Raw genomic sequence first — 26,594 nt, 5'->3', positions numbered from 1 at the left:
ATACGTCCGTGAACGCGATAACTTGAGTAATTTTTGTCAGATTTTGATGAAATTTGGTTTAAAGGTGTAAAGCGGGATAAACTTGAATGAGTTCGCGAACCAGCACGATCGGACCATGGGAACTGGGCTTTACGGGGGGTTTTATGGGGTAAAAATTGGTTTTTCTCACTTTTGACCCTCAAAACACAAAATTTCCCAATTTCTCTTTAGACCTTTTTTAAGAGCTTAAAAAAACAAATAATTTAGTATATAAAAGTATTTTTGTTCGATTATTAGTAACGGAGAAAATTAAAAAAATTGAAAATTTAAAATTCCCATGTTATTCTTATGGAGAATATTGACAAATGTTGTAGTTTGCTTGTTTATGAATATATTTTGATCAAACTTGGCAAATTTATTTATTTTGTACTAAGCTATCAATATTTTACTCAAAAACACAATTTATTAGTTTCCTTGTAGCAGCAAACCTAGGTACTCGTTAAACCTAATGTTATTAAAATATATTTAACTGAAAATCAATTCAGACAAATGGAAATTTGCTTAGTCGGCAGGTTTGCTGCGGCGGGGGTATTTTATGTTTGTAGCCATTGATGTTTTGTGCCGATGTTAGCACTACGACAATGTGAGTAAGGTTTTTTCTTAAAATTTTAAACATTATGTTCAGATATATAAAATATCATGTTTACTTTTTAGTAATGTTGTAAAATGACTTCTCAAACTCAATTAACTAAATTTGCGAGTTTTTGTGATGTTTCAGTCTTTCTTTACATTTGTTTGTTTTGTAGATAGCCTCGGACCGATATAACTATCAATGTTAAGAATTTCATGTTGAACTCCATTCCTTAAAATGTATGCGATTCTATCTAAAATTAACCGTTAGTAAGGATGGTAAAACAATCGTTTTAGAGATTATTCCATATATTTTTATCATCACGGTTTCGGAACCTGGAATCCGTCCCCTGGAAACACCGTCCTAATCTCGTTAAGATATCAGTACTCTCAGATCCCTAAACGACGTCAACATTTAGTATTTACTAATCGTAATGGATAACATGCAATTGCCATTATCAAACAAAATCTTTAAACAATGAGCATGCTAAAAGGTGATTTGAAAAGGGAAAAGGGAATTGATTTACTAAAGAGGGTATTGATTTAGTAAAGTAGTGTCCAACTTGCTATAATGCAATAGTGGTATTATTGTTAGAAATACGTAAACTAATATTTCTACAACAGAAGCAGACATCTGGTAACTATTCCCTGAGCAAAGCTACTTCAGTAGTGATCACGTCTTGCTAGAGACGACCGCAAATGTTATAAAGTGTAAAAGTTTCTTGTCCCCGAGGTAACTAACAAATGTGTGCTGAACTTTTCTGTGGGAAACTTGTTTACTCCGTTACCGATGAATTATTGATATAAAGTATCTTCTTTAACATTAGGTAGCAAATGCGTAGAAATTCAAGTAAATGACTACTTTAGTTACTTAAATATTCTCAGTTAGTAAGATGTCCATTTTTATTGTGGAAGGATTATAGCTGGACGATACTTAGTGAGTTTTCAGAGCGAGTCACTGTGTAAATTATATATTTTCTCTTATAGTATTATGAATTTCATGATTTAAAAGATGCAATGGTTTACTTTAAGTTGATCTGTAGTTTGGCTTTCATAATAAATAGTGCATAGGCTACTACAGGAATCAGCAATGGACATTAGCACAACCTTTTGGTGGGTTAATTAACCCAAATTTATTTAAACATAAAATTGGCAACAACTTGACAATGGAAATAAAATTAAGTTCTATTTATAGTCAAAATTGTCAGCTTATTTCTGCAAAATTGAATTAGCTGTTTTGGATGGTAAAAAATAACAATTATGACTGTTACCTGAGATTACTGTTTTCCTGGATATGAATCTAGAGTCTTAGGCACCGAAGCCCCGCACTCTTCTACTAGTTTAGGTCGATTTCTCCATAAGTTATATATATAAATAATGATTTCTTATTATTGGGTACTTTTGTCCCCAGGAGTTGGAGTGTGTGATGTTGTACCACCAGGAGAGTCAGTTGTCATCAGTTCCTCAGCTGGAGTGTCCCCGGGCCTGGGACTATGTACTCTGCTGGCCTCCCACTCAGGTCAACTCATCAGCCGTCATACCATGCTTCCCAGAGCTCAACGGGATCAAGTACGACATCTCCAGTGAGTTTGTTCTCGAGTACACAGAGTTACAAAGTAGATACAATGAGTTTGATAACATTAAGAGTTTCAAGCATGGCAGCTGTTTGAAGACATTTCATAAAACAAGTTTGTGTTTGTGCTTGAAGTGATTTTTTTGTCCCCTAAGGATATTGAATGTAACGGGGGGGGGGGGTATTTAATATCATGTGCCTTAGAGCAGCCTCAGTGGTTTCTTCACGTACTAATGTACTGTAATTACTTATAACTCTTCTTAAACCTAACTCTATTGGTTTTATATGTTGTGAACTTCTAATACATTTTGGGAGTTAAGCAACAGTATCAGATAGACTGATCTATCCATTGTTAATACCATGGGCGAATGTTTTATGCCATATTCTCTACTACAGCCTAGGACGCTACGAGCGTTTCGTAAAATGCTGAAACGTACTCCAGCTTTTAAAATCTTTTAGATAATTCTCCACAGGCAGTACAATGTAACTTCTAGTGCACATAAAACTAGTCGTTGACGAGATGATTATAAACTGTATGAGCAACAGCTACTTCCGTGTTACAGAGAACGCTACCAGATGGTGTCACAGTAACGGGTCCTGGGATGAGTACTCGGACTTCTCCTCGTGCTCGCCCGTCTCTGGGGTAGAGTCCACTCTGCCCAAGCTGCTGTCTCCGGTGGAGATCACCACAATTCTCTACATTACCGGGTACACAGTCTCTCTAGTCGCACTTCTACTGGCAGTCACTGTCTTCGTCTACTTCAAGTGAGTTCTGTCTTTGACTTTGGGTCCTGTAAGTAAACTACTCATTCTGTTGAACAATTATAACAAAGTATATTGGGTCTTGACTAAATACTTTTCTTGCATTAAATGTTGAATGATTTTTTCCTTTTAGTAAAACCCGATATTAAAGCAATAGTATCTAATGTATACTATTGCCGATCATGCTTGTTATTGAATAAAAAAAGTAAAACTCACAGACAGTATAAGTTAAAAGATAATCTAGTTAACCACTTTGAATTAAATTTTTTTTTAATAACGTTCAAATTAAACCAGGGGGTTTGGTCAGTTATTACTTGAAAATTGTAGAGTAACATAGGAACCATAAAGTGGGATACTGCAATTACAATAGTTAGTTCCGTAATAGTAGTTAGTTTTAATTGCATATTTGTTTGCTGGTTCTGTAGATGGACGTTCTACGTGTTACTGCCGAACTCAAATTTCTACTTCTATTTCATTTATTCGCCTCTTTGTTACAGAACCATGTTTATACATTTGTTAACTGATGTACAAATTAATGTTGTAAATTTGAACTAATTGTGATTTAGCGATGGTTGGTTATGTATGGTATACACAAAACTTTATGTACCTACATAGGTGTCAGAGTTTGTTTAACATTACGTTGTTCTAAGCAAATGTTATTAGTCTACGGGTTCATTCAATTGATATTCCTAAGTTTCAAGTTTCCTAAGTGACAAGCTAGGTGTCTACAAAAACTTATGTAAAAATTGATAATCTATAATAGAGGTGTTTTCTGTTCCGTGTGAACGCAACCTGCTGAACCACGTGAGATGCAATTTGACACAAAGCTAGATGGGTCCTTGCCAACACAAAATCCGTCCGTGGATGCGTAAAGTTTTAAAGCAGAACTTGGAAATAGTATATTTCATTACTAGGACCGAAAGTGGCATTTTCCGGCTTTTTGTGTAAGGCGAAGCCGAACACAGGGAACACCAATTTCACGTGCGAGGCGAAGCCGAGTACGTGAGAGCTATTCAAATCAAATCAAATCAAATCAAATCAAATCATTTATTATCATGGACATTTACATGCATTGACATTGTCAGTGGAGCAGAACATAAAATTTCAATGTTCATTGTCTAAATAATCAGAGGTAACTTGGGTATGAGTCTATGTTGTACAAATTCCTTTTAACTACAGGGTTAACAATCACAATAGACTAAAAACAATTTAACAAATGAACAATTAACAAAGTTGAAGAAAACAAAAATAGACTATATAGAAATAATTAACAGATTTGGATACAAAGTTACAGACTTATCACAGGTTGTTCTAGGAACTCTTCAATACTGTAAAAAGGATTTCTTAAGAGCCAGTCACTGAATTTTTTTTTAAATATTTTTTGTGGATACTTATTTACATTAATAACTACCTTATTATAAGCTTTCTTACACATAACAACATGGCTATTTAAAGATTTGCTCAAACGGAGGTGCTGGTAACTTATTTGATGTCTACCACGAGTATTGTAGGGATGTACATCTTCATTCAGGACCATGACTGGTAGTTTTTTTAAAGAATAAATAACAAGTTCTAAAATATAAAGGTTAATAACAGTAAAAATCTTTAATTTAATAAAAATAGGCCTACAATGTTCAAGATCAGCTGAACCATCAATAATTCTAACAGCTTTTTTTTGTAATATTAATACTTCTTCAATTCTTGAACAATTGCCCCAGACAAGCAAGCAGTACTTAATTATTGATTGAAAAAAAGCAAAATAAGCCATCCGGATATATTCTGGAGTTACACAGTATTTCAAACGCCCCAACAAGAAAACAACTCTAGAAAGTCTAGTAGTAACACAATCAATATGAGTATTCCAAGTAAGCTGTTGGTCAACACATACACCTAAAAACTTGGTACTGACAGCTGTTTCTATAGCTAAAGATTCATGGTCATAAGGCCTCAAAGAGAATACTATATTTTCAGTTTTATTTTTATTTAAGAGATAGCCATTAGCTCTAAACCAAGATGAAGCTTCTTCTATAGAGTTATTTACCAAATTACTTAAATGCAGCAAGTTACTGGAAGTGTTAACAAATGTCGTGTCATCAGCGTAAAGAAGGGTTCTTTTTCAAGGGTATTTTCACGTAAGAGGCGAAGCCGAGGACGGGAATAATGGAGCAAGTGCCGGATGATAACTTTCGGTACGAGTTATGAACGGTACTTTTCATCACGACGCAAAAATACACAAACATAGAATAGCAGACCTCATCAGTAATATTACAATAATTATCTATCAAACAATTTGTTGAAACATAAAAATAAAATAAAATTTTCTAAAAGTAAACCTATGTTCATTTTTGTTTGATTTTTAAAACATAAAATAAAATAAAATATTCTAAAGAAAACCTTCGTATATTTCTCAATACTTCAAACATCAAAATAAAAGATTAAAACGACTTTGAACAATATATATAGCTGATTTGAATCATTAAATTAAACCGTAACAAAACACTAGCGCGCGTAGTGAATAAATGGAAAACTAATTGAGAGCGAGGGAAAGTAAATTTAGAGCGAGGGAAAATCAGCTGATCAATTTTCCCTCGCCCTAAATTAGAGCTTGAGAAACGGCTACTTTCATTGATGTCAGCTGTTATCGAAAATAGTTAATTTCGGTGAGGAGTGATGAAATAGTATATTTCGTACCAAGGGCCGAAAATGAGGTTTTGCCGGCTCGAGATAGTTTTTAAGTTCGAGACGAAGTCGAGAACTTAAATCGATCGAGAGCTGCAAAACCATTTCGGTCCGTGGTACGAACGCTATTTTTCACCACACTATACCCTATTACCACTATTCACCACTATAATAATGCACACTGATCGTAAACACAACTACAACTTTAAGGTTAAGAAATAATTTGAGGAATCAGCAAAAATATAAATAAATAGTTGCTAGGCAACGGTGACAATAATACAATTCTATATTGCAATGCTATGGATTTTTATTGTGTATTTAAAACGCATTCATATTCTAAGTAAGTAAGCGGACAGCTGATTTTGCGGCCCCGGCCTGTAAAAACCTGCTCGGTCCCCAAATTGGCGACAGCTGGCATGGCCAGCAAAACGTAACTTTCAGCCACCAATTAACGTATGTAATACAGCCAAAAACATCATAGTGTGGTGAAAAAGTATTTCTCTACCTCCAAGGCCACAAAGAGAAATCACATGATGATTGAACATACCCAAAGATTGCTGATTGAATTGACCGAAAAAGAAATATAAAAAACTAGCTGGTGCTGTAGTACAAAAACAAAAACGAAAACAAAATTTTGTTTATTTGATTTATTATAGTTGGTGCGAGTGATGACAAATATTATTTATCAAAATAAACCACCATAGTGATGGAAGCAGGCGCCTACCTAGCCATTTACCAAAATAAAATACTGGAAAATAATAAATACTATAATCACTTCTTATGTTGTTCAAACACAAGACCAAACAAACAAAACTACCGTGCATTACGTTGTATTTTTAACGGTAGGCTCAAAGAATGGGGGAACATGCTACCTACTACATGTTTACCTTGGCAAAGCTATTGGTATTCTACAAAATAGAAATAAAATGTTTAGGAAATAGGTGTCATCCCCAAAAAATCAAATAAAACTGGAAATACACATTCCTAATATAATTAAGTGAAATATATTTTATACTTGTTCTTTTATGCAAATAATTGAACTGATTAAGTAACAGTTTTCCTCTTGATATTGCAGAGATCTGAGGTGCCTGAGGAACACTATCCACACTAACTTGATGGGGACTTACATGCTGTCAGACACCGTATGGATGCTTACTCACCCCATACAGGTGAGAGTAAGGGCAGATACAGTGGTGAGGCTGTATAATGTATAGTTATTGCTACTGAGTAAATGGGCCGATTATTGATTAAATTTTTGTTATTTGCCACACTATACATAGGCCTACTTAGTAAACTCCAACTCAATTAGACTAGCTTTTATCTTCACCTTTTGGATTCAGATATTCGGGAACTTTGTGAGTTCCTACATTGAATTCATAAAATAACTTTTTTTTCTTAGTGTAGTTGATATTTGAAATCATCAAAAATATGCGTTGCGAAATAAATTATCTAATCCAAACGGACAGTTGAAAGTCATGTTTATGATGAACTGTTAATTATGTTCGCTCAAAATGAAAAGCAATTACCAATAACTGTTGTTATTTGATTTTGGGAAACAGGTCAAAATTATATTGGCGTTCAGTAATGGGTTAAGCTCAATAAATGATTCAGCAGGTCCTTATTAATAACTAAGCTACCAGATATCACATCCACCCCACACTCCTCTTTCACATAATTTGTATAATTATCATACCAATGACTTTGGATGCTATAAAAACCCATGGTATAAGTTTGTTTCAGCGCGTTAGATATCAAGTAACTCTAACGCTCATTAATAAAAGTTTCTTTGTTATTTTACGTACAAAATCAAATATGACTTCTAGCTTTGATTTATTTACACTGTACTTTACATATTTGCAAAAAGGTGGTCTTTCTATCCGTATTAGCACCAATAAGGGTATTTGTTTTAGGAAATTAAATGTTGTTTTAATGCAACCCAAGTAACAAGTTTAGAGTACTGTTTAGGGACAAGCTCATAAGTTGGCAGCCCTGCTTCTATTACTGCAATACTGACCAGCTTAGTTTAGCTTAGTTTAGTTTAACTTAGTTAAGTGTTATTAGGGATTTATTTAATGCCAGAAGACAACCAATTGTTTAAAGGATAAATTATTATTTGATTTTTATAAAGATGAATTTTCTGGTAAAACAATTAATTAATATATAAGATAGCAATATATTTGCTTGATGTAAATCAATTATGTCCTTATATAACAACAAATGGCTTTTAAATTTATTTATCTACGAGTTGTGGCTACCTTTAAGTACCACAGCTAGCGTTTAGATATTGTAGCTGTCAAAGTTCTATACATATCATTTGAACCGATATTTGTTTGTGTAGATGTACCAGACCAACGAAGGCACGCTAGGCCAGGAATGCACGGTAACGATCCTCACACTGAACATAATACTTCACTATCTGTATTTAACAAACTTCTTCTGGATGTTTGTTGAAGGTAAGTTTTCATTTATTCATTGAAATCGAACTAAGAACATTAATTCAAGGTCATACTTAAAGATTCCAGGCGACATTGATCTCTTCCAGGAAAAACTTACTTCAACTGGTCTACATAGTATTTAAGATATTATTCATTGCGTAAATTTCCAATTACGTAAATTCAAAACTAAGTTTTGAACGACGCTTTGGATTTTTTAAATTCCCAGTGGAAATCTTTGATTGAATACAAGATGGACCGCAATCTCAAGCTACATGGGTTATTGTGCAGTCTCCAATATAAAGCAATCCACGCTGCAGTAAACGTTTATAGTCTCTAAAATACACTTTAATTAAACTCAAGCTAGAAGTTTACTTTAGAGTTACTACACTGTTAATGGCCCTAGGTCATATATTTAATTTAACGAGGTTTCTGCTTTAAAAGTTATAAAGACTGTTCAGTACACCGTTACAGTTATGAACAAAATTCAACCTTAAAGTTAATCACCTCTTTTGCTTTCAGGGCTGTATTTGTACATGTTGGTAGTTAAAACTTTTGCAAGACAGAATCTGAAGTTGAGATCGTATGCTTGCATTGGATGGGGTAAGATATTTAATTTTTAATTTAAAATTATATGAAAGGTGGTTTTGATGAATTATTTTATGAATGAAGGTAGTATATTGATGGAGTAACTTTGAATATGGATAACAATAGTTAGGTTTCATCAGAATTTCAAAGTTGTAGCCATTTCAGAGTAAAAAACCTAATTGTGCTTAGCACATGACAGAGAATGTTAATGTCAATCATCTATTCCTCATGTAAATCAAATGCTTATCAAGCTAAATTGAAAGCTAAATAAATTGTATCAATTTGCATCTTCGTCACCAATGATAAATAAGATATATGGAGTCAGGCCTGATATTTAATCATATAAATTATCATGGTATTAAAAACTAAGCGGGGAAAAAGATTTAGTTAAGAGGCGAAAACAACAGATCGCAAAATAAGTGTAACACAGGTACCTTAAGCCTTTACACAGGTACACAGGTAACTTAAGCCTTTATCAATTTAAAAGATCGTAAGGCCAATCTGTATGATATTTTGAATTTTTATTTTAATCCTTAGGAAAAAGTTATGCTATGATCTTCAAACCTACTCATTTACGACATAAAAATACGGCAACAAACTCTGATTTAATGGATGTCTATCTTTCAACTTTGCCCATCTGGTTTGACGTAAAACTCGGAGCAGTAAAGACGATTCATGACGTCACTTAATGACCGGGAACTGTTACAAAGTAACTACGGAACATCGTGACTGTTGTACCTGTTATAGCTTCAGGAAGTCACTAATGTAACGAACGTTCCGTGTTGCTTGTACTTGCAAATGGCAAATAAAACTAAAAGAATCTGCAAAACTTTATTTAGCCTATGTAGTTTGTAGTATGTAGTGTTGAAATAAAAATGTCTAGTGGATGTACTGATGCCGCTTTTTAATAACCTCTCGATTAGTATTGAAATGTTTGTGCAATTGAATGGATGATTATAATATACGTCTTTCAACAATAATCGATCATTTTTCACCAATACACTACAAACTTTTTCCAGACGTTAAATATAAACACAATCAATTTCAACCATTCACAATGATAAACAAGCATTATCGGAGACAGTAACAGAATATATTATTATTATATAATATATATGTGTATATATAACTGCAATTTTTTAGCCTAAGATTTCTCAAGGGTGATTTAAGTCGCCATTTTGTATGCTGACGTATAAAGTTGCCCCTCTTCCATCTAAGACAATGACTTGATCCTGACAAAGTCCCAGGTATAAAGCTTCAACCGCAGTCTTTACAGCACCTTGAAAGTTTACTGCTTTAAGACAACAGTCTTGGCCCTAAAAGATGACCCTGCTTCTAACTTTGCTGCAAGATACTAGTGCATTTAGAAAGGTGTTTTTTGTTCAGTTTGTTTTTCATACATATTAGGCCTCAGTCTAGTTTTTGAGATACCATAAACAGGTTTTGGTATTTTACTATTTACAAAATAGTAATGTTACGTGTAAAAATCGTATAAAAATACACTCTTAGTAGCAAAAGATGTGTTCGTTTTAATTAGCAACCTTTATACAGTACAAAATGATGATTGCGTATAATCATAGACAAAAAGAATTAAATTTAGACCGTCAGCCGTGCTGCGATTAGCATAGGGTTTGGCGTGCACCGCTGGGAGCGCCGTGTAGTTACCCTCCCTGTTGCAGCAAACCTAAGTACGCGTTATACTAATTCTATTTAAATCCATAAAAAAACCGAATCCCTTTTTTGATGATATTCCATAACTCGAGAACGAGTGCACTGAATTGGATGATTCTTTTTTTTGTTGTGTTCCTTAGAGCCAGGGGAAGGTCTTTATGTAAAAATATTTATAATCCATCCCCTGGATAACAAGAGCTTTAAATGAATGTATTGAAATAATCACTGCATATAGTCTGCCATTGAAGTTGTTAAAAAAAATATTTTTTAGTTTGATGAGGAAAAAGGTAAGCTATATGTTTTATAAAACTGTCCTTTTATGTTTGTTTTTATAATTTTTTTTTAATAGTATGAACGCAAAGAATTACGGTATTTTACAGCATGGAACTCAGTTTCTATACATGTCAAGAAAGGGCGTATGGCGGCCCTAACCTTACCTGTATGAGTAAACAACATTTCATCATTTCATATTTTATATTCCGTCGGTGCCTAAGCTCACAAAAGTTTATTTATTTAACTTGCCAAAGCATTAAAAAGCGACCGGAATTATGCTTTGTGGTTAACTGTATATATCGTGGATACAATCAAAGATTAAATTTCGTACAAGGAAAACCAAATGCAAAAAACATTCACACGACGAAAATGAACAAACCACGTGCCATGAAATGTTAGACATTTTCTAATACTTGCTCGTTAGCTTCCCCAAGATATAATGCCTGGCCATTGAGGACACACATTATAAACCTAGGATATGCAGCTATAAACTAACACCATAAAGCCCGCCATGCTAGTGTTCAAGCTCATTGTTTTAGGAATTTGCTATTGCTTTAGTTAAGGAAGTATAAACGTCATCTTATATCTAACACGGAACTAAAATAAGTCATTTACGAACCTTATAAAGGATAACGTGATTAAGTGGTTAGAGGAATGACTTAGGATGTAATAATCAAGTGATGACATTTGGCTGTCTATCAGCACTGTTATATTTAGTTACTTTGTTGCATATTTAGTGAGAAAATGAGTTGTTGTGACTGTTTATAAATTGAACCAATAAATGGTTTTCTCTTCTATTTTATGAAATTTTTAACATCAGGATATTTAGTTGAAGACTTTTTCAGGTGTTAAAATATTTTATCTTAAATACACCTTGATTTATTTTATTTTATTTTTGGTTTATTATGTGGATGTTAACTATGTTTTTTTGTGGGAAACCGTACAATCCATGTTGTTGTTATTACCATCCAATGTCGACCTTTTGTTGGATAACATCATTAACCATCGATATATAACTACTACCGAGTAGTCATATATCGATGTCATTAACTGATAGTCAAATATGTTTTATAATCAGTCAGCAACAAATTTTATTGGATTTTATTACTATTTATTATGCCATAGCATAAATCTTAACTCTTAATTTGAAGAATTGTTTTCATTGATTGTAAGTCCAATTAACTTTTACCAACGATTTTAATTTTTAATTTTGTCATTAATATTTTTGCTGTAGTTTTAAAAAGTCGTCCTTTTTAGCAAATTTGCCATAAAAGCGTTTACCGCAACTCTCATGGTAACCCCTAGACCAGGTACCGATTTTCTCTTTTGTTTTGATGTCCCTGAAGCCAAAAATATCATCCTTTCAAAATCAAAATATAGATATACATATATTTGAATACAGAAATAATACATTAATCCGTTAGCAATCTGGACTCGAGTGAAAATAGGTCGATTTAGATTAAATCTGGTACAGACGTGTAAATAAACAATTATGTAGTACGAGTTCACGAACCAGCATGATCGGAATATCTGTAGCAACAAACCTAAGAACTCGTTAAACCGAATGTTATGTAAATAGAAAATGAATGTGACTAGCTTAAGAAAATTCTACTAAAAATCTAACAATGTAAATTTAAATTCGCTTTGTGTACAGGTTTAATGTATTGAGCGTATTTACGTGTTGTTTCATATTAATAGTTGATTAAATAGTTCATATATGGCTATATTTCTTCCCTTGAAGATGTTGCTATAGAGTTTTGCGCCTATACAAAAATAGACTTTAGATAAACTCCAATTAATTTATCCCTAGCACCTATTTTTGAAACTGTAATCTTCTCTTAGCCTATTATACTATACTAGTTTATTCATTTCATGCAAAATAAACTAAAATTTAAATTAAGTTGAATTAAATTAAAGTAAATATGCTTTGTTACGGTTTTTTTATATAAAACAACAATAATTGAAGGCAACACACTCTGTCGAAGCAAGTCGAAGGCCCAATACATTACTACTTCAGTAGTACTAATTAATACACAATACTAAATGCATTTCTACTTAATTACTGTTTAAATTGTTAGCGTGATAATCCAACTTTTAATTTAATGTCCTTTCTATCCCATTGAAGGAAATTGCTCAAAAGTGTTTCACTATTCTTATGAGTTGTAAAATTGTTCCATATTTACATTTGTTCCAGGAATTCCTTTGATCGTAGTGATCGCCTGGATCATTATCAAGAGTGTGTTCACCAACGACGCGCCTACTGAAGGCCCATTGGAGGTAACAAATAGTTCCCAAAAATATTACCTGTAAACAATTTGGAGTTTTTACTCAACATTGACATTTAAAAATAATCAATTGGAATCTTCAAAGTAAGTCTTTTTACACAATTTTTCACAGGCGTAGAGCAAGTCTCATTATAGTTTTTAAAATAGTTCGTAGCAATTATTTTTAAATTATAAGTGTACAATTTGGTAAGTATTATTCATTGTAAATCTGTATTAAAGTTTTAGATGCCTAGAGGATTGTCTTTTATATAGTTTTGCAGGAGTTAAAATTTAGTTGATAACAAACAAATATTAAATTGCTTTATTTTAGGTTTATAAAACTTGGATATCACTACATTAGGTCACAAAGATGAAACATTGTAAGTCTACACATAGTTTTGGAAACAAACATTTTCGATTCGTCTCATTGGATACAAATAAACAAAATTTTGTTTCCAAAACCATATGCAGACTTAATTATGTTTAATTATGTTCCAAATAAGTACTTTTAACAAGGTTTTAAATTTTCCGTTAGGTTTTATAGCTGAAAAACTGTTTTAATAACCGACTTGCCACTCACAACGAAATGAGAAGGTTCTCAATTTGTTTTTTCTCTATGGATGTTTGTAAATGTCTCTGTGATTTTTTTACCGATCAACGTGATTCCGCCACCAAAATAACCAGGAGAGTTTCCTTTTGGTACCATATATAACATTATGTTTAAGTTTAATATTTGTTTCGGTGAAAAATGCTGAAAACCTCAAATATTCATCTTTTTTTTATTTGTACAGAGTAAGCAATAAATAATACTAATATTCCTAAAGCTGTTAGATGAAACCATTTAAATAAAGCTACAGACAGTTCTTCATGTAACAGCTGCTTCATATTAATTAATAAACTATTTCTTGCCATGAAGCCTGAATAAATTATTTTGCAAAAAGGCATTTTGTTTTAGTTACTATATGAAAGCTATTTCAACGTTTGACCTGATTTTTGTATAATTCCGTTTTGAGTATAGAATTGTCTCACTTATAAAAATATAGCAAATAGCTGTATGATATTGACAAATAAAGGTGTATTGTGAAAACCAAAGCATTCGGGTGAATATAAACTAAAAGAAATCATTCTTTACAAAACCTAAGAATATAGTGAGAGTGAATAACCGTCTTAAAAGTGTTAAATATTTTAATTAATAAACATGTATCTGCTCATGTGACTTGAAATACATGACCTTGAGTATTAAAAAGTTTGCTTTATAAAAATTATTTAATTATTTTTAGTGCGTTTGAAGTCTGTTGTTTTTTTACAGAAATAAATTAATTAATACTGTTAATACTGTTCGATGAAATGGCGACCATAATTCTTCTAAGATCCAAGAAGAAACATTAATTTTAATGAGACTATTTCACTTAGCTTATCTTAGGTATTTAGTTTTGGATTGTTTGTACAGTAGAACCTTGATAACAAGACCCTCGATAACAAGTCACCCTTAATAACAAGGGTAATTTTAAAATCCCCTTGAAATTATTTTACCCCTAATCACATGCTATTGCAAACCTTGATAAGCAGTCAACCTTGATAACACTTTTAGTCTCATTTTATAATCCCTACGAGAGTCTGTTATCAAGGTTTTACTGTATTTTGATATTCTAATTTTGTTTTTACGAACATTGTTAGACAATGGTTTACAGTTAAGGCTATGGAAAATCCACTATGATGTTTTATAGCAAATATATTTATGAGCCATTTTGAAAAAAAGCAAAAGAAGAAATGACATATTTCCAAGAACATGGTTAAGAGATAAATTGGTTTTTGATCGGAAAGAAAACCTTAATGACTTTGTCAACAAATTGAACTCTTTATATCCATCAATAAAATTCACATATGAGGTTGAAAATGATAAGAAGATCTCATTTCTGGATGTACTAATCCTACGGAGTGATGAAAAGCTCGAGTTTGATATTTACAGGAAACCAACCGACACCAATAGGTTTATCACTCAAGATTCTCAGACGACATATTTGCAGTTTTTGATCGGAAAGAAAACCTTAATGACTTTGTCAACAAATTGAACTCTTTATATCCATCAATAAAATTCACATATGAGGTTGAAAATGATAAGAAGATCTCATTTCTGGATGTACTAATCCTACGGAGTGATGAAAAGCTCGAGTTTGATATTTACAGGAAACCAACCGACACCAATAGGTTTATCACTCAAGATTCTCATCACCCTCCAGAACAATAAATATCAGCGATTAATTCAATGATTTATCGCCTCTTGTCCCAAGAAAATTATATTGAAGAGCTTAACTACATAAAATACGTGGCTAAGTATAATGAATATGAAACCAAATATGTAGACAATATGTTGACCAGAGCTTTAAAAAGAAATGAGAAAAAGAAAAGAACAAAACTGGAACCAATCAAAGTAAAGAAGAAATGGGTAAGCACTACCTATACTAAGCAATATAAAGACGTCAAGAAAACGTTTCAGAAAAATGCTGAATTAATGGTTTCATTTAAAGCGAAAAACAAAATTAAAAACATTCTTGCAAATCCAAAAAGTAAATTAGAAAATACAACAAAATCTAGCATTTATCAAATTCCGTGTGACAGTTGTGAGATGAAGTATGTTGGACAAACAAAAAGAAATATTGTAACTAGATTCAAAGAACACACTTCTCACATAACACACAACAGACCTGAAAAATCAGCAATAGCAAAACATTGCTTAGAAACGGACCACACAATATCAATCAATAATACTAAATTACTAAAAAATATAAAAAAATCCAATGAACAATGCATGGGAATCATTTTTTATAAATAAAATGGACAATTTGGTAAATAATGATAACGGTTCAATTCAAAATGTTACATTACTAAATTCTAAATTTACAAAGTTATAAGTTAATTCTACTTTATATTTCATTTTTATACATATATTTTTGTAATTTTAGCTAAATGTACTTAACAGAATAGTTTTTATTTTTAACTACCTATATGTTACGTTCTTTAAAATTTATAATTGTATTTTTTAAACATAAACATAACCTTCAGTTTTGTGATGTGTCTAATGATGCCAGCATAGCTGGCGAAAGACCTCAAATATTAATTCCAATATTACCAGTTTTCTTGAAGATTATACAATCTTTGTTTGAAAAGTAACACATACTGTAGCAGTATATCAATATAAACGTGACGTAGTGGCGGCTCCATCGCACAGTGTACATTGTTCTACAGTAATGTGCAATAACCGTTGAATAGATTAACTAAGCGTCATATTGTGCGTAAACAATGAAATTTTGGCGTGTCAAAACTCTGATAGGGTTCTTTATATGCTGTTAAACCAAGGCCGTTGTTAAAACCTTACCACAACATGCCTATTGAAAATCAGAGCCTATTCACACTTAACTTATCTGTTTAAACCACTCTGGACGCGTTTAAGCCCCTGCGAGGAAAGGGCGACACGTTTGGCAGTAGATTTGATTTGATGACACGGATAACCATTAGAAGTCGCTAGATACTGACAATGGCTGTGAAAGAAATGTGTAAAGAAACACTTTAAAGCACTGGGATTCTAAATATGTGTATGTTTTTTTTTTTTAGTTCAAAATCCGTTCACTCTATTAAACAGGGTATATTGACATCACAGAGAACTTTTACTTCGGTATATTTTATTAGAGTTCACAATTATGAAAAATATTTTAGAGTATAGCAATAAAATATTAAATCGATGTAGAATTGAAGGATACAAGAACATAATCCATCTAAAGGTTGAACCCACAATTGAATACATGTATGAATACATGAATGTTAAGTAAAACTTAAAATTTGATCAAAAGGGCATTAAATAAAATTATAAATTATGTACTACTATGTACATATAATGCTTCACCCACTGTTAATGTTTACTGTCTTTTTTATATGTAAGAAAAATATTTGATCAACTGTACTCTTAGTTCGTTATCGATTAGGCACTTCAATCATCCTCATACTTATTAGGTCAATACAATCAGTTAGCGTCCCTACTTAAATACCAATTTGGTACAACTTCTTTTGGAGTTTATTTAGTAGTAAAAAATAAGCTTTTTTAAGTCCCAATACAATCGATAGTAGCCAGTTCATTGATACGATTATTCCCATTTTAATTTTTAGTTCGTAACTATACTTGTTGTGCGGTTTTATAAATTTCCAACTTTCTTTTCCTTAAAATCAATAAATCTTAGTACATTACCATTTTTAAACACACATTTATTGAAATTTGATCATTAGCGTTATGGTTTCACAAAATACTGAAGAACTCTCTTCATGGTGTATTGATTCTGCTTTACACATAGGCCTTGGGTGCGCAGCGGAAAATTCTACATTTAGTACTTTTGTAATGAACACTATTCTATTGTTTTAGTTCTAAGTTTGATTGTTTACTTTCTAAAGAATAAATATACATTATTATATATTGCGATTTCTGGTGTTCCCAGGCACGCTTGATCTCTGCCATGATGCCTCAATGTTCCATGTTGGTGCCTGATGTGTATGACTGGATATATCAGGGACCGATGCTTTCTGTCCTCCTCCTAAACATATTCTTCCTCTGTAGTATCATGTGGGTATGTTTCCTAACACGGCTTAGTGAATTTTAGAACTAGCAATTCTACCATTATTTGGAAAAGAGATATTTAACGAATATTTTCACAGTTTGAGTATTTCATGTTGGTAGATTATTTGCTAATATTGTTTATATTTAATACTGCGAGGAGGCTTCTAATAAAATTTTTAATTTTGAAGCCTGCTAATGCGTGTGGTTTACACATAGTATGGTAAAGCTGTAGTACATGTGATCGTCAGTTCCTCTCTTATTTTGAGAGATTAAGTCCACATAACGTGCTAAGTTCCTTTCTTAATTGTCGTCATACTGTAGAAAAACTGAATTTTTATGCCTACGTTGTGGGTCTAAGATAGTATTTTTACTCCCTAGGGAGCAAAAAGCCTTTTTAGTCCCTTTGGTGTAAAAGTCAGCTGTTGAGAATAGTTGTAAATTTCGATTGTAAGTACATAATTGCATAGATCGAAATTATTTATCAATTAATTTATTTTTAGGTTTGGTTGTTGCATTACTGTCAATAGTTCGACACATCAATTGTATAATGTACAGTAAAACAATTTTAAATGTAGTAAAGGAACAAGAAATGAATTGAACTGATACAATGATATTGTCGCATATAAGCGTTTCTGGGCTTGGACATACATTGTGGCCTATGTTGTTAGTTAGATCACGCAAAACAACATGATTAAATTCACCCTATTTTTAACTAACTTAGCTCCAACCAGGAGAAACAAGGATTGGTTTGTTCTTCCTATCCTTCGCGACCCGTGAGAATTTAGTCGATAAACGCTCTTTAGGCGACAGCCTTCTTTTTTCAGACAGTGTGTCTATCTGGTTCACTTTATTTACTATTAATAAGTATTGGTTTCTAGGAAAACTCTAAAAACAAGAACATCACAATATCACTAATAATATCACCATGTTGTTGTAGTTCATGCAAATGAATTTATAGGTCACTCAATGTTTCTACCCAATAGTGATAAGACTGATAAGTATGAATTTTCTGATACAGGTGCTGATAACCAAGCTGAGATCAGCCACTAATGCGGAGACTCAGCAGTACCGCAAGGCCACCAAGGCACTGCTGGTGCTGATCCCACTGCTGGGAGTCACTTATGTTCTGTTCCTTGACGCTCCCACAGAGGATCACTTAGCAAGCTACTATCACAACGTGCGAGCCCTCTTGTTGTCAATACAGGTAGGAGGATCACACGAAAACATGCGGGGATTAGGTTTTAAGTCTTGACGTGTCCGAAGTCTAAATAATTTAAACAGGTGTAAAATAATTATTTGACTAATGTATTTAGTAGCTGCAAAATTTCGTTTAAACGATTCTCCACAAATTTATCTTGAAATAAATATTAAATAAGTCAAAAGACGAGCCCCCTTTCACAACGCCTTGTTCAGCTGTGTTCCAAGGTTATTAAGTCTAGGATTAGCCTACGAAGAAAGGATAACATGACAAACATTAACAGGTTATTCATAGTCCGGCACTTAGCATCACTACTACATGACCAATCTCCTACTCCCATGCCAGACTTCCATGCACCTGAAAACTGTTTCAATCCCGGAACCCCTCCCCCTTCTAGAAGAAATCCAAATCACAATGAGATTCATTTAAGAAAATGTTATTGATTATTTGAGATTACCAACTGTATGATCAAGATATTTCTCTCTTTTGTATCTCCATCGCTTTTGTTCTTAAATATGATAGCGGCTCTGACTGATAAACCTAACATAGGGGTTTCTTTAGGTAAGTAAAATCATAGAATAATATTACTGCATCTATGGTAAAAGAGTGATATGTTTAGCTCCGTATGGTAACTCGTCTATTTTGTCTTTGTAATTCACAATTAACAACGACACTTTATAGATATAAAGGGTCTAAATCACCGCACTTAAAACAACGTTTTCAATTGATAGGTGATTAACATTTCAAAAATACCCAATATTTATCCAAGCGTTGCTTGTCTGGTGATAACACCATGATAGGGGATTTGGGTCTCCTTTGAAGCTGCAAGCAGACAAAGGAGCTGCACTATGAAGCAAATTTGGATATGTCTACCAAATCAGTAGAGCCTACTCTCTATTGGATCTATTTACATCAAAACTACACAAAATTAAAAATTAATTTAACTTTGCAGTATTAATGAGGTTCTAGCAATTAAAAATCTCATTATCAGGCTTACTACTATATACTAGTTGTTCTGGGTTCTTGGTGGTGTTGATATAGGTTTATGGTTAGTGGTTACTCTTTCACTATTGTTTCCAATCAGAAAAATACCTTAAATTTTTGAGTCTACAGTATACTTGATATCTTGCAGGGGTTCCTTGTGTGCCATCACTGTACACACAAGAGTGAGGTACAGAACACGTTGAGGCACCACCTAGCCCAGTGGAAGGAGGTTATGCTTACCGAACTCTACATTCACCAAACAGAAAAATACCTTACATTTTGGTGTCTACAGTATACTTGTTATGTTGCAGGGGTTCCTGGTGGCACTCCTCTACTGTTTTCTCAACAGTGAGGTACAGAACACATTGAGGCACCACCTGGCCCAGTGGAAGGAGGCTCGAGATCTGAATATGGGGCCTCGCTACTCCACCAGCAAAGAGTGGTCTCCGTCCACGCAGCAGGAGAACATAAGGTTTGTCACGTGATTGAAATCTGCCACAGCAGTATTGGGTCTACTGTCTACTGTCTGTGTTGCATAAGTTTTATATAGTTCTGTAATATTGAGAGGAGCTATTTACATTGAAACAGTCGCTTTAAAAATAGGTACCATATTCGTGTATTCCTGCTCAATGTTGTACAACGTTAAGTTGGTTTAAGACTTCTTAAATTTCATTTAACGAGGTTAAATTTAATAGTTGAAGGTATACAGTGCTGCTGTCAAAGTAATACGTTGAATATTATTACACACTGTTACGTGATGAGCTTAGCCCATCTTCAGATTAATACGTCAAACTACTTTTTCGCTACACTACTGTGAAATGGCCTGTTTTCGTTACATGTTTATCACTTTGCTTAAGATTAAATTACACCTTAAACGAACAGTCTTTTACTGTTAAAAAGGTTCAACTTCTCTTTAATCACAATTTCGATTTATTTTCAAGGTTTGCAGGTATTCTGTAGAACACCACTGTAAACGTTTCTCATTTCACAGGTTATTTGAGCCGAGCAAGTTCTTCAAACGTAAACGGCAGATGAGTGTCAGTGAGGCTACGACTATGACGGTCCTGGGACATAGTCGAACCAACGGCTCCTACAGCGAGGGCCCGCCATTACTTCATGGAGAGAATCAGCTGTAGCTCCAGTTGTAACTGAAACAGCTGCTACTACAGTTGAAACTACAAACGCAGCTACTGTTTGATCTTTCAACAATACCTCAACTCTAGTTACGCGAATGTACATCTGAGATTTTGATCAGGGTGGCTTCGATTGTGGGAGTAACTAGTCTAACATTGTAGCTCCAGCTGAAGCAGAGTAACTCTTAACCACAGCCAAAGTACGATGTGTGAACATAGCCAAAGTTACACTATAATCCACCACTGTTACAGTTATTCTGAACCTAAGCACAGAAAACATACTACCATACGTTTTCTGTTGACAGTTGTTCTATCTAGAACACAACATGCAACTACTACAGGTGTAACTACAATAGTAGTTACAGTCTGAACTGTGTTCCGAATTAGGTATTGTAACTAGTCGTAACCTAATTCAACTGTAATATGTAGCTTCAGTTTAAATATAAACGGCTGAAGTATCTATACTCATAGCTACAGTGTGACCTGTGAGTATAGCTTTAACTCAAGCTACTCAAACTTGAAGCTAAGACTGTATAGCTAGAGTAGGTAACTAAACTGTAACATTTTAAGCAATAGGTGGAACATCAATTGAATCAGCAGCATGTCCTACTACAAACTGGCATACAGTCTGGATTTTAAACGGAGTTGTAACTCCAAATCTAGACGAATCCGAAGCAGATACTGAACAACTCAAACTGCTACATTGTACCTTCAGATGCAACACAATCTGCATCTAATATAGGGGAACTATGAAAGTGGCAAAACTGGTCTGAACTGTGTACATAGCTTCAACTCTAAAGCTATGCACAACTGATGTGAAGCACAGCTTCACGTTCAACTACATTTAAAATACGTGCAGTGATAACTGCAAGTAATAAATGTAGAACAGCGACTAAAGTGTAACGCATAACTAGAGAAGTTAAAAACTTTCATCTTTTAACTTCTATTAGTTGTAGTGTTTCTACTTTTGAACCCAACCTGAAACTGAAGCTTCTAATATAAATTAACTAGCATTTTATACATTTCTTAATACCGGCTGATCGGAATATTATGTTACAGTTAAGGGTAGAGAGATTGTGCCATGGTTTATCGTGTTTTAGTAAAATCTTATATGATTGCAACAATATCAGAAACAAGGCCAGGATTTTGAACCTTACAAAAACCGTTATAAATGCAACTGACGTAGATAGACACAATGGATAAATACAACCATTGTCTTCATACAGTGACAAAGGCATTGAACAATGTTCTGCCTTGCGTAAAAAAATATATATTTCTAACAAATTAATTAAATAGGTTTACGCACCTTACGTCGTCAATCCCTACTGTAGTCTCGGACAAATTCAACGATGCTCAAAGCTTCCACAGGAATGACGACGTAAACATATTTAATTTATCATAAATCAATCCTGGAGGCAATGCTGAATAGATATATTTCTTCACCAAAATATTTTTCCGAAGAATTAAATAAAACCAAAACGACAACACTATACATTCAGTCTCGTTGTTACGGCACTGTACTGCTTACTACAGACGTATGTCACATAATATTGCAAACAATTATTATTTACAGAAATATTGATTACAGTACTTGAAGATGTTCAATCCATGTAAGCTTCTAAGTTCTTTGTAAATTGGATACAATGCTATCAACAGTTCCTCGAATTTTTATTTACAACATTAATAACAAAAAAATGTTTGTTCATGCGTACATAGCAGAACACAGAAATGTAAATATCTTAATCCGATGCAACCAAGCAATACTTCCCTCAAAATTTAACTACAGACGCCTTTTTAGGCGGCTAAAATTGTTTGTAAATACTCTTAAATGGTGCTATAATAATGTGCTAGCTTAGATCTTTTTAATCTGTAAATTGTATTGTATTGTATGTAGGTTAGATATACGTGATGTGAATGTATTGTATGTATTTTCACTGTATTTTAATTATATATTTTTTGTAATAAAATTGTTCAAATTTGTTAAATTTTTTATCTACCCACAAGAATTTGGAGGATCAGAGAAACTACGAATGAATTGAAATATTTTTACAAGTTTAACAACTGGAATAATTATATTTATTTCAAAACGAAAATCATTTACTCCATAAAAAGTTAATTGTACAAAAATCACAATAATTCTCAAGAACAAAAATGGGAAATTACCTTGTGACTGATTCGTTGTTCCGAAAACTGATATAGTATAATGGATTATTTGAACATATATGAAGTGTATTTAGTTACTTTTTGGTCTTGTTCATTTAAACTATTCATGGTTTAGCTACACGTCAGAAGAAATATACTTACAATAATTAAAGTTTAGTATATCAGGTTATTATAGCTATTTCAGTTTAAGTATTTCCTCGGGTTTAAAGGCAGAATGCATCCTTCGACATTCTGTTCGCTAAATTATTTACTGTTTTTAGGAAAAATTACACTGATTACTAATTTTAGAAAGTCCATTAATGACTTAGACGACATTAAGTTTCATTTAGCGAGACTATTCTACCCAAATGTGTACAATATATAGTTTTAAATTATAGAACAGTTTTTTGAGGCAATAGCAATGATGCTCAAGTAATATATTTACGAAACAACAAATTATCATCGAAATCAACCATATTTAAAGCCTATTTTAACAGTACTGTAAACAAGTTAATTATTCAAACAAATTCAAAAACATTGATCCAATCGTTAGTTTGACTAAAAATAACTTTAAATTTCCCAGTCTTTGTAAGAAATAGCTAGTTACATGAAATAGCATTCACCTCAGCCTTCACAAAACCACTTGCCCTAGCATATCCGTAGTTCTCAGCTAGTCTTCAATACAACCCCGCAAGAAATTGGAAACTTACCAAACCATATTAGAAAAAACTCAAGAAAATACAAAAATTTGTGAATTTAAAATCACCATGTTATTCTTATGGAGAATAATAAACTGTTGTAGTTTGCTTGTTTATGAACATATTTTGAGCAAAATAGTAGTGGCAATAGAAGAATATTAAGGCACTTGGGGCGTTTTTCCCCATAAGAATAACATGGGGATCATTTTTTGGCCACCAAAACCAAAAATCCTGATCTTTGCCTATACATCCCCTATACTACTGTACAACTTCATTAACATTACAAATCAACATATATTTTCAAATCATGTGAGATTTGCAGCAGAACTCAAGCGCGCTCCCGGCCCATGCTTCTCATCTCCAGCGGTGTATAGTAGTATAGTTTGTCGCTGCCGTTTTTTGGGGCGCGAGGTTTTTGGGCCAACTCTCCGCCCATGCCTAATTGCTAGTACATCTACCATTCCCCTTTCTAGTTGATATGTTGATATATTGTTGTCTATATTTCTGTCTTATCTATATATATTAGTTGTATGAGTTGTTTAATAATTTCATTTCTTTGTATTTTGTGATATACCTCTTAAACTTGCTCTTGGGGCCTATACAAGCCTATATAAATGTACAACTCCATATCTATATTGTATAATTTCAAATCCATGTCCAACACCCATTCACATGTATATTCTCAAAATCGAGCGAGGTTTGTACGTGAACTCGGGCGTGCTCACGGCTCACGGCGTGCTCCCTTGGACATCCTTAGTGGAAATCCATGAGTTCTGGCTACTTGGGAATCCAAGCCATTTGACATACAATAAATCACCCTTCCTCCTAATTACCTTTTCTATCAAATACATGTCTTTATACTTGGTCTTTAACAACTCCTCTGTATAGAAGCCTCCCCTGATTATATTGCCATTTTCATCTTTCAAGATATAAGTCACAGGCTTTGTATTCTTAACTTCTGCTATTGTAAATAGTTCCCCTGTCCAATTCGGAGTGTAACCTTTACTAAAAACATGTTTATACTTGGAAATCCTCACACTATCACCTACCTTAAATCTTGGTTTTTTAACTTGCACTACTTTAGAAGTCAACCTCTCATGCACATATTTACTATTCTTAATATTTACTTGGTTAGGCTTCATACCTATAGATCTATGCACCTTATTATTATATTTTCGAATTAACTTTGGAAGTAAATCCAACCATTTATAACTTCCCTGAGCACTAAATTCCCTATATAACCAATTCTTTAAAGTTCTCTGAAACCTCTCCACAATTGCAGCCTTAGTTGTAGAAAAAGTGTGATAGTGATTAATATTTAATTGTTTCATTAGTTTGCTAAAATATTGATTAAAAAATTCTTTTCCATTGTCAGATTGAATGTTTTTAACCCCCATTGGTAGAATGGTTTTAATGGCTTCTGTAACCACCAAACCCGTCTTATTCTTTAGTGGAGCAGCATAAGCTTTTTTAGAAAATGTATCTATTAAAGTTAAAATATATTTATTGCCAGAATTCTCTCTAGCATAGTTTTGCATATCAATTAAATCTATTTGTACAGTTTCGTTTATACCTAATACTTTAAAAGACCTTCTAATGAAATTCTTTCTTGCAGGCTTATGAAGTTCGTATGCAATTTCATTCATTTTTTATAACATCACTCTTTCTTTGTACTGTAAATATATTACCATTAGCCCCAATCAATAGATTATCTTCCATTCTTTTAAATACATAGTTTTCTGGTATATATGGTCTATTATCTATATACTTAAATCCACTCAAAGATGTAGGGTCGGCAACTAATAAATCAGGATTGTATTCCATCAAATTAAATTTTCTTCCTGCATATACAAATTTTGATCCATCATAATACATAGCTTGTGACATTAAACAAATATCATCTAAATATTCCCCCTTTGGCAGATTCCTTATAAATTGTTTTTTGGCATCCCAACATTTTTCTTTTTTATCAAAAGTTATAGTCTGTTCTTTTGTAACACAGTCAGTGTCATCAACGGCGGGTTTTACACGTACTAACCTTTTATTATTAAAATCCCAATAGCCTGCTTCCATTTTTGGAACTTGTGAAACATTCACAGCATCCTTACTATCTGTACCTTCTATCAAATTGCTAAGTTTCTGTTTCTTAGCATTCCAAACACCATTCTCTGATTCTAAAAATTCATAATTATTATCATCTTGTATAAATTTACCATCTTCTTTTCGTATTAAAGTCTGTTGTAAAGTGGGCACATCATTTAAACTTTCACCCTTTTCCACATTAGTAATTTTCCGTTTCTTAGCATTCCAAACATCATTTTCTGATTCTAAAAATTCATAATTATTATTGTCTTGTACAAATTTACCATCTTCTTTTCGTATTAAAGTCTGTTGTAAAGTGGGCACATCATCTAAACTTTCACCCTTTTCCACATTAGTAATTTTCTGTTTTTTAGCATTCCAATTTTTATTCTTAGATTCTAAAAACTCATATTTAGTTTTACCTTGTAAAAAGACATCACCTTTTCTAGTTAATGTCTGTCCCAAAGTTGATACATCTTCTACCATCTCCCCATCTTTAACATTACCAATTTTACGGTTTAAACCATTCCAACTATCATCTTGTAAATTTAAAGTAGGTTCACTACTAGCCCTGGGTTCTGCAGGCTTATTATATGGATTATATAAACGATAAAATTTATCTATAAACATATTTTTATTTAATAAATAATTCCACTTTCTCTCAATTCCTCAATAATGGAATCTATTTCATTATCCACTCCAGAGTTACCGGCTTGGCGACTTAGCCAAAGAAGTCTTAACCTATCTACAAGCTCATTAGGATCATCCCAATAAATATAGTCTATTTTATTACCAGTCACTTGTCTCAAACCTTCACCAACAGATTTAAAAAGAGGTTTAATTATATTAAGATATTTAGTATGTCTATTACTTGAAATTGGTGCACCATCTTTGTAACTCTTT

General features: G+C 33.0%; 1 protein-coding gene across 1 annotated transcript in view; it reads left to right on the top strand.

Moving 5' to 3' along the window:
• LOC129004120 (diuretic hormone receptor-like) overlaps positions 1-20,983 on the top strand; it is a 96,643-nt gene extending 75,660 nt beyond the window's left edge. Inside the window, exons 3-12 of the mRNA XM_054432555.1 lie at positions 2,021-2,192; positions 2,746-2,947; positions 6,699-6,792; positions 7,962-8,076; positions 8,578-8,658; positions 12,782-12,864; positions 17,336-17,464; positions 18,473-18,658; positions 19,948-20,108; positions 20,628-20,983. Coding sequence (XP_054288530.1) covers positions 2,021-2,192; positions 2,746-2,947; positions 6,699-6,792; positions 7,962-8,076; positions 8,578-8,658; positions 12,782-12,864; positions 17,336-17,464; positions 18,473-18,658; positions 19,948-20,108; positions 20,628-20,772 — 1,368 coding nt within the window. The 3' untranslated portion in view covers positions 20,773-20,983. The remainder of the gene's footprint in view (positions 1-2,020; positions 2,193-2,745; positions 2,948-6,698; positions 6,793-7,961; positions 8,077-8,577; positions 8,659-12,781; positions 12,865-17,335; positions 17,465-18,472; positions 18,659-19,947; positions 20,109-20,627) is intronic.
• Positions 20,984-26,594: the final 5,611 nt, after the last annotated feature.

The sequence above is a fragment of the Macrosteles quadrilineatus genome, unplaced genomic scaffold (assembly GCF_028750875.1).
Source record: "Macrosteles quadrilineatus isolate MER2022 unplaced genomic scaffold, UCM_ALF_1.0 Scaffold_9__3_contigs__length_116548681, whole genome shotgun sequence".
Lineage (NCBI taxonomy): Eukaryota > Metazoa > Arthropoda > Insecta > Hemiptera > Cicadellidae > Macrosteles > Macrosteles quadrilineatus.
The sequence above is the reverse complement of the archived record's forward strand: the minus strand, read 5'-3'. Positions and strand labels throughout refer to the sequence as shown.